General features: G+C 45.4%; 1 protein-coding gene across 1 annotated transcript in view; it reads left to right on the forward strand.

The window, feature by feature from the left end:
• Positions 1–12893, forward strand: part of LOC138285031 (otoancorin-like) — a 489250-nt gene that overhangs the window by 359539 nt on the left and 116818 nt on the right. Inside the window, exon 21 of the mRNA XM_069224460.1 lies at positions 5673–5825. Within this exon, the coding sequence (XP_069080561.1) occupies positions 5673–5825 (153 nt within the window). The remainder of the gene's footprint in view (positions 1–5672; positions 5826–12893) is intronic.

Raw genomic sequence — 12893 nt, forward strand, 5'->3', positions numbered from 1 at the left:
ACAGAACACCGCCCAGCGAATCACGTCCTGTGATTCGCCGCAGCGGTGTTCTGTTGGCGGTGTGGTGTCGGCGGAGCTGCCCCCATGGCTCCCGTCTCCTCCCGGAGGATCGACGGAACAGGTAAGTCGATCGTCCGTTAGGGGAGGGACGTGGGGGTTGTTGTGTGTTGTGTGGGTGCATGGGGGTGTGCGTGGGTGTATGTGGAGGGGGTGTGTGAGTGCGTGTATGCTTGTGGGGGTGTTGTGTGAATGGGAATGAGTGCGTGTATGTCTGTAGGTATGTCTGTATGGATGTGCGCGTGTATGTTTGAATGTGGGTGTGGATGTTGGCATGTATGTCGGTGTGTGTGCGTGTATGTGTGTTGGTGGTGCCTGCGTGCGTGTTGGGTGTGTATGTGTAAGGTAATGTCGGGGTGGGGAGGGGGGTCCTGCCACCTTTGGGGGGGTGGCAGGAGTGGTGGGGGGTGTAGGGGAGGGAGTCGGGGTGGGGGACTCCCCCATCAGTGCCAGGGAAGGAATTCCCTGGCACTGATAGTGTTTACCGCCATTGATTTCATGGCGGTTCCTACCGCTAGAAATCCACGGCGGTAAGCCGGGTCAAAATACCGGCAGCGGAATTGTCACGGCCGCCGGGCTGGAGACCCAGGTCTACAGCCCAGCGGGCGGAACGGAGAAGCGGCGGATGACCATGGCGGTAACCGCCATGGTCATATTCCTCATAAAAAGACTGCCAGCCTGTTTGCGGTCTTACCGCCGCTTTAACACCGTCCGCCAGGGTTGTAATGACCCCCATAGCTGCTTAGGAAAAAATGGGGGGGTCATCTTCAGTTGGTCCATAATAACTAACACATGTGAATTTGAGATTCTAAATTAAAGCTGTAATTATAATCGAGCCACTTCCTTGATCTGACTCTGAGGGCAACTTTTCATAATGAATAGAGGGAATGAAAAAGATTGCCACTCCCTGATGGACAACCTGAGGAGAGGACAAAAAAGTTGATGCCACCCACTGAGAAGTACACATTATTGGATTGTTTTTTCTAAAATGAGTTTCTTGAAGAAAATAATTCGTGGTTTTAGCCATTTTGAAAGAGATTGCAGTTTCAGGACTTCACACTATATTTTCTGCTCTTTAATAGGAATGTATGATGCAGGTGGGATGATTAATTCATGATGTAGATGGGATGATTAATTCATGATGATGCTTCCAGTGAGCCCTTGCTAAATATTAATAAAGAGAACATCATTTCATATGACACTTGATTAAGGGACTACCCACATCTTATGTAATTGACTGTTTTTCTCATGCAAGCCACAAACCTTTTTATCATGCAAGAGTTAATTTTAGCAGAACTATCTAGCAACAGTAGACAGTCACTAGGGAAAATTACGCAAAATCATTTATTTTCACTAGCAGGTGGTAAAAATAGGGATCTCGAACAGAAAAACATAGTTGTGACCTGAATATCACACGGACGGCCACCTTTATATTGTTAGGCTCAACCCTATCATTCTCTTGGGAATTACACATGCACTGTGAGAAAAATTACGGAACTTGGCCTGTGCATAGTTTCCAAATGCTGGCAGAAGGTTTTCAGCTTTCCACCTTCTCCATGAATCCATACACAACATTGAACCTCACTATCTTTGAGCATCCTTTATAAGATACAGTTCAGACAGACCACCGAGTCATTCATTACGATCAATCTCATTCTCCCGGGGATTCATAAAGTTAGACCAGATGGAACAATAATCGCCATACAGTAGACTGAGTGGTGAATACCCTGCCAGCCCACACTCAACATGAATTATAGTACCAATTTTTTAGAAGGACGCTCACAGAGGAACACATCAGTGGGGCATGTTAATGATCCTCCTTCTCTTTTTATAAAAGTTGCTACGCTCCTTTATGTTGCATTGTGTCAAACAAAATTCCTAAAATGTCTACAAATCTATTTTGTGTCGGTCCCAATATTATTAGGGTTATGTCCAATAGATTCCAGTGGCATAACAAAACTTTAGGGCCCGCCTGCAAAATACAAGGAAGGAGCACCCCACACTCTGAACTGAGTGAGGAGCCCTCAAGCTTGGGGCCTGCTGCCCTTGCACAGTGCTTGCAGGAGGCCCCTGGAGCTCGGGCCCCCCTCCCCCTCATCGCTGGGGCTGTCGAGGCTATTGTTACACCACTAGTAGATTCCCTTAGCTCCCAAAGTTAAAGTCCCCTCCTTGGGCAAACAGAGAACTGCCAGGTTTCTCTCACCTCTCATTTAGTGAGTTTTGTTCTGCTAGACAGGAAATGTTATTAGTCAAAGAAATCTGTAAGAGCATCTCTTATCTGCAGGCAATAATGAAAAGGAGCCCCACCATTGTATCCCAAATCAATATTTATTTTGCAGTTCTTATCCACAAAAGAAGTGTATCAGAATGATTATGATTATTATAAACAACTGAGCAGATATAAGCAAATTAGGGAAAAGGATGAGCCAGCCCCAATTATATTTCATCACACATCCATAACTTATTAGTCCATCCCTTAACCAATGCATCTATAATGGTTCCAGCTAGCCAACCAAAATGGCTGTATTAGTTAATTAAGCCTAAATTATGCCAAGCAGTGAATAGTTTCCCTGCACACTTTATGCTGTCACACGGTCAGCAGTCAGAATTCAGCCCTTGACCAGCTCCCCTCAGCCACCGGTCCATGTCTCTAACTCAGACATGTTGGTTTTATATACCTTTGCTGCTCTTAGTATCTTAAGAAGGGGCCATTGCAGCTTGGCTCATGCTTTGCTACAAAACTGAGCTTATGGAAGCTAATGCTGCTTTTCCTTCTTCCTTTCTAGATGAATCTCTGCAAAATCATCTTCCCCTACAGTTGTGATTGTAACGCATACACTACAGAAGTGGAAAGATTCACTTCTGTGCCTTGTTAATTTGAAAATGTCAAAGACACAGAGGTTCTAAACTGAAACATAGCAGTCAAGCAAACATTTGTTGGCTTTACCATTCAAACTGTTAGCCTATTTTTTCTAGGTCTTATGCCTGTACACACATTAGGGGTCATTCCGACCTCGGCGGTCTTTACAAGAGACCGCCTAGGGACTGCCGTACGGAAGACCGCCAGTGCTGGTGGTCTCCCGCACGGGCCATTCTGACTGTTGGCAGCGCTCCGCCCGTTTCCGGACGAAGAGCCGCCAACAGCCATACTGGCGGCAGGCAGGGAAGTGGAGGTAGCTCCACCTCCACCGCCACGCCAACAGAACACCGCCCAGCGAATCACGACCTGTGATTCGCTGTGGCGGTGTTCTGTTGGCATGGCGGGGTCTGCGGAGCTGCCCCCATGGGTCCCGTTCCCTCCCGGAGGATCACCAGGAACAGGTAAGGTGATCGTCCGCTAGGGAAGGGGGTGGGGGGGTGTTGTGAGTTGTGTGCGTGCATGCGGGTGTGCGTGTGTGTATGTTGAGGGGGCGTGTGAATGCGTGCATGAATGCGGGGGGGGTGTATGTGCATGAATGCGTGCATGAATGCGGGGGGGTGTGTATGTGCATGAATGCGTGCGTGTATGTGTGTGTATATGTTGGGGATCGGGGTAGGGTACGGGGGTCCTGAAACCTTTTGGGGGTGGCAGGGGTGGTGGAGGGGGTAGGGGAGGGAGTCGGGGTGGGGGTTGGGGTTGGGGGAGACCCCTATCAGTGCCAGGGAAGGGATTCCCTGGCACTGATAGTGCTTACCGCCATGGATTTCATGGCGGTCCCAAACCGCATGAAATCCATGGCGGTAAGCCGGGGTCAGGCGGGTTGGAATACCGCCGTAAGTCGTTACCGCCGTGGCGGTCGGAACGGTGAAGCGGCGGCTGGCCATGGCGGTAACCGCCATGGTCAGAATACATGAAAAAAGACCGCCAGCCTGTTGGCGGTCTTACTGCCGCTTCACCGCCGACCCCCCATTGTCTAATGTTAACCACAACAATGTTTTTCTTACAATCAGCCTATTTGTCAGGTATCATGTATTATTGGCATACATAAGCCCTTCTGCCAATGACATTTCATAAGAAGAAAACATATCATGACTTCCATCCCTGACAGACCCACAATTTTTCCTGCTTAGTTTGTTTTGTTTAGAGCTCACTGTTTTATGCCACTGTTTAGAAGTTTTATGGTACTGTGCTTTCAGCCTAAAAATGTACTGTTCATGATGTCAGCTGAGTGGCTGATTTAATTTCCTGCAAGGCCACAGTAAATAGTGCAAGAAATTCACCAGTGGTATGGAGGTTAGGTGGCATCTGCGGGCAGTATTGTGTATTTACACCACCTACATAGAGACAAAGGGGGTTATTACAACTTTGGAGGAGGTGTTAATCTGTCCCAAAAGTGACGGTAGTATATACGTCACTTTACCGTCACTTTTGGGACGGATTAACACCTCCTCCAAAGTTGTAATAACCCCCAAAATGTATGGCTTCAGGGAGTGCCATTTTGATCTGGCCCGGCTGCAGATTAAAAGCACTGCTGTGAGACATGGCAAGAAAAAGACCTTTGGAATGCAGAAAAACATAATTTTAAATCTAATAGCTAAGTCACAAAGGGGGTCATTCTGACCCTGGCGGTCCGAGACCGCCAGGGCAAGAATGACGGAAGCACCGCCAACAGGCTGGCGGTGCTTCCATCCACATTCCCACAGTTTTTCCCCCGGCGGTGCTAATCCGCCAGGGCAGCACTGCAAGCAGCGCTGCCCTGGGGATTATGACCCCCTTACCGCCAGCCTGTTTCTGGCGGTTTGCACCGCAAGGAAGAGGCTGGCGGTAAGGGGTGTCCTGGGGCCCCGGGTGCAACTGCACCCATCGCACGGCCGCAACACCGCCGGCTCCATTAGGAGCCGGCTCCTGTGTTGCGGCCTCATTCCCGCCGGCCCAGCGGGATTGTCGGAATGGGGGCCGCGTGAGTGCGGCCGCATGGCGGTTTCCACCTGGCGGGCGGCGGTAGCCGCCCGCCAAGGTCGGAATGACCCCCAAAGTGTATCTTGTAAGCTCATGGGGCTGTGATCTTAAATTATAAAATTGTTGTATAATACATATTGCTCTCACAGTGTCCAACTGACACACAGCTGTTCCCCTTATATAAGTACAGCTGCTTTTTTTCATTGACAGGCCTAGCTATAAATAAAATCCATATTGTATATTGCTACCTGGGAAAATACTAGAGAAATGATTACATAATATTTTTCACTTAGTTTTAAAAATATAATTCAATGGCAGAAATTGACTTTTGATATAGGTTTCAGCCTTATCTGCTTAATATTTAAGTTGGTTGGGGGACCAACTCTTAAATTAGTTGCTCAGTGCCATACAATCGTATAACACAATTTCATGCGTTTTGTTTTACTAAAGCATGGGCTTTGTATAAAAATGTCTATCGAGAAGCCAGTGGAAGGCTGCTTCGCATGCAAAATGGTTTGTTGATCGACATTTTAATCTCAAAGAAGTCACCTGTTGAGATCTCTGTAGGCTTTTTTTACACGAGGTGCAGACTTGCTTAAAAAAAGCCATACAAAACATGGGCAAACAGCATTGAATTCCATGTAATTTTGAGGAACAGTATTACTCAGTAAGGCACACCCCTGTAGTAGCATCTTTGGAGTGATATAATTTATGCAACATTTTCTTTGCTTGATAGGTGTTCGGGAGCCCACTGCCCCTTGACCAGATCGCAGCTCTAAGACGGATAACGCTGGCCTTCAGTGAGAGTGAGGTGAACACCAACTTCAACGGCATCGACACAGACACTTTGGTTGAAATTTCTGGATATCGAGAATGGGCCACCAGCATGGTAAATAGTGAAAACGCAAGTAGAAATAGTGGGTGGTTTGGTCTGCCACTGTTTTGCTCTTTGCAATTATTTCAAAATTATATACTTCCCTACCAGTGCTATTAAAATCGTGAAGGCAAGCAGTATCAAATAAATAGAATGATCCTAGCAAAACTGATCATTATCAAGGTGGAGTCACAGACAGCACTGAGAATGTGGCTATGGGGATTATGCCCAGTTTGTTGGGGGGGGGTGGGAAGGGTGTTTAATGGTGTTAATAGTAAAATGTGACAGAAATAAATTATTGTGGCCGCAGCAGTATTGAATTGCATAACCTATTTATTATTTCATCTTCTGCAGCTGAGACCTTGCATTCCTATTTACTATTGTACTGATACGACCAATGTTTTATAACGAATGCATTTTCAACTGTGTAGAATATCTGTATCAAAATGTTATTATATGTTCAAAAAGTAATAACCTTGGTTTAAACCAAAACGTTAGAGTCACGGAGAATTACCACATAGTTGTGCTGCTTTAGTGTCCCATTTACAGACCACGATTTCATAAATACCTTGCATTGTATTATTCCAAGTTGACAACATAATCATGGTAATACTATACCACAGTGATGTATATCTCTAGCGGTGGCATGGCCATGCTTATCTATGACTAAACCACAACATTACAATAGGAATACTTCATATATTACAGTATCTTGTAGAATGCCAGTGGCACAGCTGTACAAATGAAATAATGGTGTTATGTATACTACAATCAAAGCATTTGCAAAAAGACATCGACATGCAGTCGTATAAAGCCACTATATTACCACAGGAACACTGTACTATAGTGGTCCATTTCAATAACATACCCGGAGAAAACCTGCACTTCAATCACTATATCAACAGTCCAGTTGAATGCTGCACCTCATAACTGGTTTTAGTAGCATTTCCCTTGAACTAGCGTAGGCACTTTTCTCCTTTTATAGGAATATTTTCAGGATATCCTCTAGCTCAAAATGTGTTATTCTTTAAAGCTGATTGTTCCTTATTGTCTGTAGTGTTACTTAATATCATTTGCATTCATATCAATTGGCTGACTGGCAAGTTCAAGTTTAAGTGCGGGAATGAAAGCTTTAGAAATGCAAAATATTGTTCTAATCGGTTTATTTACAGCACAATGTAGTGGTATGTTGGTTTATGTGTACATTTATGCATAATCCAGGAAAGAGGTACTCTTGCCATGTATGTGGCATGAAGACTGAATGCAAGGATAATGAGACGTAATGTGTTAATGTTGTCAATAAAAGTCTATTTGTTACCAGTCCACATAATGAAAATATCGTCAATGTATTATTTGTAAAGGATATAAAGTCAACCTACAGGAACATCTAACCTTTTTGTTTTCGTACTCGTATATCTTGGTTAATGTCACTTTTCTCCAGTCGGTGGTATCTTCCGGGTAGCCAAGTCTCTACGGCCCTTTATTTGACTGCATGTCTCTCCTTTCGAAAGTGGTTTGAAGCTGACTCTTGCACGTTTTCATTATGTGAGTCTCCTTTGCATGATCACATATCTTTTATTTACTTATCTGAGAAAGGCTCACCTTCCAGTGGAAAACATTTGGTTAGGCTTGGATCTTTTGTATATGAATTATGTTTTGCTATGTGAACTTTGTGATAGAACATTTTTTGTTGATTGTTTTAATGCCGTTCTGGTGGCATAGCTCGGCTTTAGCATATGGTATGGTTTTCCTTTTCCATAAATACAGTCAATAGTGCTAGAAAATAATGGCCGCTGATCAGGGATTCCCAGATATGGATTGGGGCTATATATAAACTTCGATTCATGAAACTGAATATAAATTGACAATAAAGAAAAAGTCCAGAGATTGACTAAGATATGGGAAATAATTATTGATTCAGTTTCATTTTTGTTGAACTTTGTGCAAATCGGAAACCTGCATTTTGGCCATTGATATACACTCTTAGGGCCAGATGTAGGAAGGTTCCCTTTTGCGAGTTGCAAATTGCGAGTCCCAGCGACTCGCAATATGCAACTCGCAAAAGGGAATGCAGAAAGGTGTCTCAGACACCTTCTGCGACTCGCTATGGGGTCGCAAAGACCCACCTCATAAATATTTATGAGGTGGGTCGCACTTTGCGACCCCATAGCGAGTCTAGGCACTCACGGGGATGGTGGCCTGCTGGAGACAGCAGACCACCATGTCCGTGACTGCTTTTGAATAAAGCAGTTTTTTTTTTCTCTTTGCAGCCCGTTTTCCTTAAAGGAAAACGAGCTGCAAATTGAAAAAATACCGAAACCTTTTTGTTTCGTTTTTTTTCAGAGTAGGCAGTGGTCCATAGGACCACTGCCTTCTCTGAAAAAATATTTTTGTGAGCCCGTTTGCGAATGAGTTACCATCCACTTCAAGAGGATGGTAACTGCGAGTTGAATTGCGACCGCTTTTGCGGTCACAAATCAACTCTACATCGCGATGCGGTTGCAAATAGGAAGGGCACACCCCTTACTATTTGCGAGTTGGAAACACATTTTGCGAGTCGGTTCCGACTCGCAAAATGTGTTTCTGCATCGCGTGAGGCCTTTTGCGGCTCGCAAATGGCGTTTTTTGCCATTTGCCAGGGGCAAAAGGCTACCTACATCTGGCCCTAAGTATACAATGTGCTTATGTTGCCCTTTATTGCCTCAACATGTATGGTTTTAACTTGTACTAGAATTAATAGTGGGTTATCCATTGGTTAGACCACTGACTCTGCCTCCCTTGTGGCATACAATACTGGTTCATCTCCAGTTTTCACTCACTTTACAGGTTAGTGGTTGAAAGATTAGGCCTATAGAGTTCATGGCTTTTTTCTGAGAAGTCGGCTGTTGCAGTGCAATTCCCTGAGGTCATCCAGATGGAGGTCATGTGAATATTATTGGCCTTCTTTCCAATCTTGGTGGCTCTCTCATGCCTTAAGCCATGTTGCCCTATCCTTTACTTCAGATTCTTCACTTCTTATTGGAAGGTTTCTGCTTAGGTTTAGCAGTAGCCACACTTAACGTTTAGTGAGTTGCAAGTGGGGCCTTCAGAGAAGCATGTGTAAATCAGATTACCTCACTTCCTGGATGACTAGACTACTTACGGTATTTCTATTATTATATTCACCTGTAAGGGCATTGCTGTCTTCCTGGGATGTGTCCTGTCCTTAGTGCCCTTTAAGGCCGACCTTTTCAACCTTTATCTTAACTGAACTTGAAACGTTTTACTCTGAATGCTGTTTTTCTAGTGTCCATTACAGCCTTCACTGTATCGGAAATTCTCCCAGAATTTTTAATTGCTAAACCCCTAACTGTCTTTTTACCTGATTTATTTGCATATTTCCACTTGGATCAAAGTACTGCGTAAGAAAAGTCCTCTGCTTGATAGAGATGTGTACCGCTACCCTGAGTGCTCATCTGTACTGTTGACTAATCCCTAATGCTGATTTTTGTCATAGGCACACATACATAGGCACACACGTATTATGCCTGTGTGCCATGACATAGACCCGTCTCACAGATTTCAGTCTTGTTGGCCCAGTAGAGGCTCCCAAAGTGCTACCCTCATAGTGGTGGAAGACTACCGCCTTCACCAGGAGTTAACCAGCACGAGCTCAGTGGTAGCAGCATACAGTGTAGTGATCCATAGTAAACAGAACCTTTTTACCCTGTGTCACTGGAGTGAGGCCTCCAGGGTCCCTGACCTTCTTATACGACCTGCTCTTGTGTGGTTAGCTCACCCTTGGCCTACATCAGATAGATGTGGAGTACTGCATAGCACCGGAGTAGTGACTCTGAGTTAGTTCTGTATGCACCTATGAAGGGTACGGTACAAGGATGGAGTAGTACTAGGCAGTACATGTATGGTAAGTACATGTGCAGTTTGTGTCTATGCCTGAGAGAGATACATTACAGATGTAGTGCTGTGCAGTGCATGTGCATGGAATCATATGCGCAGTGTAGGCTTGCTTGTGTAAAGTATAATGCATGAAGGGTAAAGAGTTGCACAGCACGCGCATAGTGAGTGTTTATGCTTGGACTGTGTGTCTTTTGAAATAACACACCCTTGTCAATGATAGAAATGCATCAGTGCTGAACAGTGTGTGCAGACTGAGTGTGTGGGTGCTGAATGCATGTGTACAATGGATAAAGGTATTAATTAGTGCTGAACAGAAAGTGTGGTAAGAATTTACACTGAGTTCAGGTGTGCCCAAGTGGTACATTACATGGAGGATACTGGGTTCCACTTTGGGAAGCCCAGTCTTGTCTGGTAAAGACATGAGGAGGAGAGGAATCCCCCCAGACAGATTTACTGATTATTGCATTCCTGTGAGCCTGGTGGGGACACACTGGAGAGAAAAGGAAGAATCTCGTTTTACATTTCAGAAGACTGCTCTTGGATTCAGTGATAGATCACAAGGAAGAAGCCTGGGCATATCTCAAGAAGAGAAATGGGGCTGATAACAGAATCATAAAGAGTGGGGGGAGGGTATGGGATTGAACTGTTTATGTACACATCACTGTAGCTAACATCGAGTGTGAAGTCTGGTCACTCACATGAATCAGCTTCTCAGTCGTTACTGCTGTGCCAGTCCTCTTTTATGAAGGAAGATGAAAAGGAGAAGTTCCACTTCAAAAGAAGCAGAATCTCAAAATAAAACTTTAAACTACCAGATGCTAAATTACATTTGGTGTCTGGAAAAGGATTATAAGTAGAGGAGACTGAGTCAACAAACATTTGTCATCTGCCAAGCACCGAGACAGGCTACCAGACTACTGCCTGTGACCAGGACTGGGTGCCAAGACCTGCTACTCTCCCTTCTGGGTGAGTTGACATCGACCAGGGAAACCAAGGCCACCTGCCCTGGAGCACCAGTGTGCCCTGTGAGGAAGAGAAGAGGGTTGGAGGAAGCAAGCTCCAGTGGGGAGACCTGTATGAGGTGTGAGGACTCGGCTGTGTACCGAACATGCCATAGCGCAGGTACAAGACCATTTTCAGTGAACCCACATATGCCAGAAAAGGACCACCACAGATTGTGCCAAGGATTGAGTGCTGTGTGGAGGGCACCAAGCCCACACTGCCTTGTTGCGGTGACACTGTATGCCAGAGGGGGCACAGGTGAAGAAGTAGTGTGACCGGCGTGTCAGGACTCATGAACGCCTGAGCGGCAACCCTATATGGCAGGAGGGGCTAACATGGTGCAGGATATCGCACCTGAGGAGTTTACAGTTCACATTGCATCCAGAAGATGCTGTTGCAACCGCGTATGCCTTTGGGTGGCTGCCAGGACAAATCATCAACAACTTTGAGTCGTCACCCAGGACTGAAGTGAGGCTGTGTCTTGCGGGGCTAGCCGCTACGCAGTATCTGCGTTCACTGACCCATGTGGACCAAGAGGATGCTGAGTAGGGTGGCATGCCCTCGCAGAACTCCAGTCAGGAACCAACGGACTGACTTCCTCCGCTAAGGAGAACTTAAATTACTGCATTGCTGTGAGATGGAAGCTGCTCCAACTGCTGTTGACCGCGCCACTCCAGAGAGTGAGCCTGCACCCACTTGCCACTGCTGAGTGTACCCCAAGCAGCCTGACTTCTCCAAGCAGGATTGGATCTCACAAGCTCTCCTGCTGAGGGCACCTGCTGTAACGCCGAATGCTTCTACGCTGTAGGAGTGGGTAAGACTTGGACTAGGGCCTTTGGACCCCTGGGGGATTCACTGCTGAAGGGGATGCAGCACTCTAGACACTTTTGACTGAAATCCTAAAGAGTCAAAAGGGAACTCGAGTATGAGCTAATAGTTTGCATTCCATGATGGGGCCTACAGTGAATGGGGAATAACCCCGAACCTGTTACACGGAGGAGGGTTGAACAGGGAGTCGCTTGACAACTACTAGAGCCCTGACCTCAAGGAAAATTGTGTTGTTGCTTTTGAATGTTGCATACCTTTGCCTTGCCAGAGTTAGAAATAAAATACTACTTTTTCTTATAAAGGCAAGTATTTGGCTGGACATTGATTTAATGTTCATACAGTTTACATTTTGAGTTCTGTTCACTCACCTGTATCAATACCCACCTCCCCACCTGGGGAAGCCTTGACTTCTTTACCACAGGCACCACTAAGAGTCAAATACAGAACGGGTACTTAGGCCCAGCTGAGTAGAATCCATAGTAGGTCAGGCCCCAGGACAGCAGGACTAAAAGGTCTCAAGCACCACAGATGGGCCGGGTAACCTTTGTGTGCCAATTAGCCTTCTGAAAGGGCTTCTGACACCTGGTTTTCCAGATGGTGAGGAAGGTGTCTACTTGAAAGGTCTGGCTAGGTACAGTATAGTGTTGCTATATTTGTGGCATATATCTGCGATTTGCAAGTGTTATTGACAGTTTGTTTACTTTGTAGTTTTTAGTTGAATTGTAATCATCTACAGCTTCTCTGGTAGATGAGCTTGTCCTTTCTAGCATATGATATTTCAGATGTGACTCCCTTTCCATCCACCTTTGTTCACAATAGATGAAACTCCATGGTGGTGGTTTCTTCTTTGGCTTCTGCAATTACGGTTGCTTTGTAGGACATGTGCAGAAAGGCTACTTGGGCCTATCCTCCTGATTCCATGGCACATAATCATCTGAAGGTTCTTGATCACTCAGTCATGGGTCCGACTGTGCTTAGTGCTGAGAAACTTTGCTTGTGTTGTTTTCGTCTCAGTGGCAAGCACTGCACAAATTACCAGTGGGATTGCATTTAATTTCTGTTGCATCTCGCTGTTCTTTATAATTATGCTTCCTCCTTTTTGCAGTGGCTTGAATATATTCTCATTCAATAAGGAATGTTACAAAGGAGGAGAACATGAGAGGCATAATCTTCATTACTTGTGGTAATCTCTATTATTCTTTCTCTGTTCGTCCTTGAAGCTTTCCATAGTTACCATTCTCCAGCCCGTGAAAGGGCTGAAGGAGGATGATATGCTTGGTAGCTGCAAGAGGAGATCATGGTAAGGAGTCCCTTTGATGGCCCCTCACAGGAAAGAAGGGGCAAAGGGGAAGAAAT

This window comes from Pleurodeles waltl, chromosome 3_1 (assembly GCF_031143425.1).
Source record: "Pleurodeles waltl isolate 20211129_DDA chromosome 3_1, aPleWal1.hap1.20221129, whole genome shotgun sequence".
Lineage (NCBI taxonomy): Eukaryota > Metazoa > Chordata > Amphibia > Caudata > Salamandridae > Pleurodeles > Pleurodeles waltl.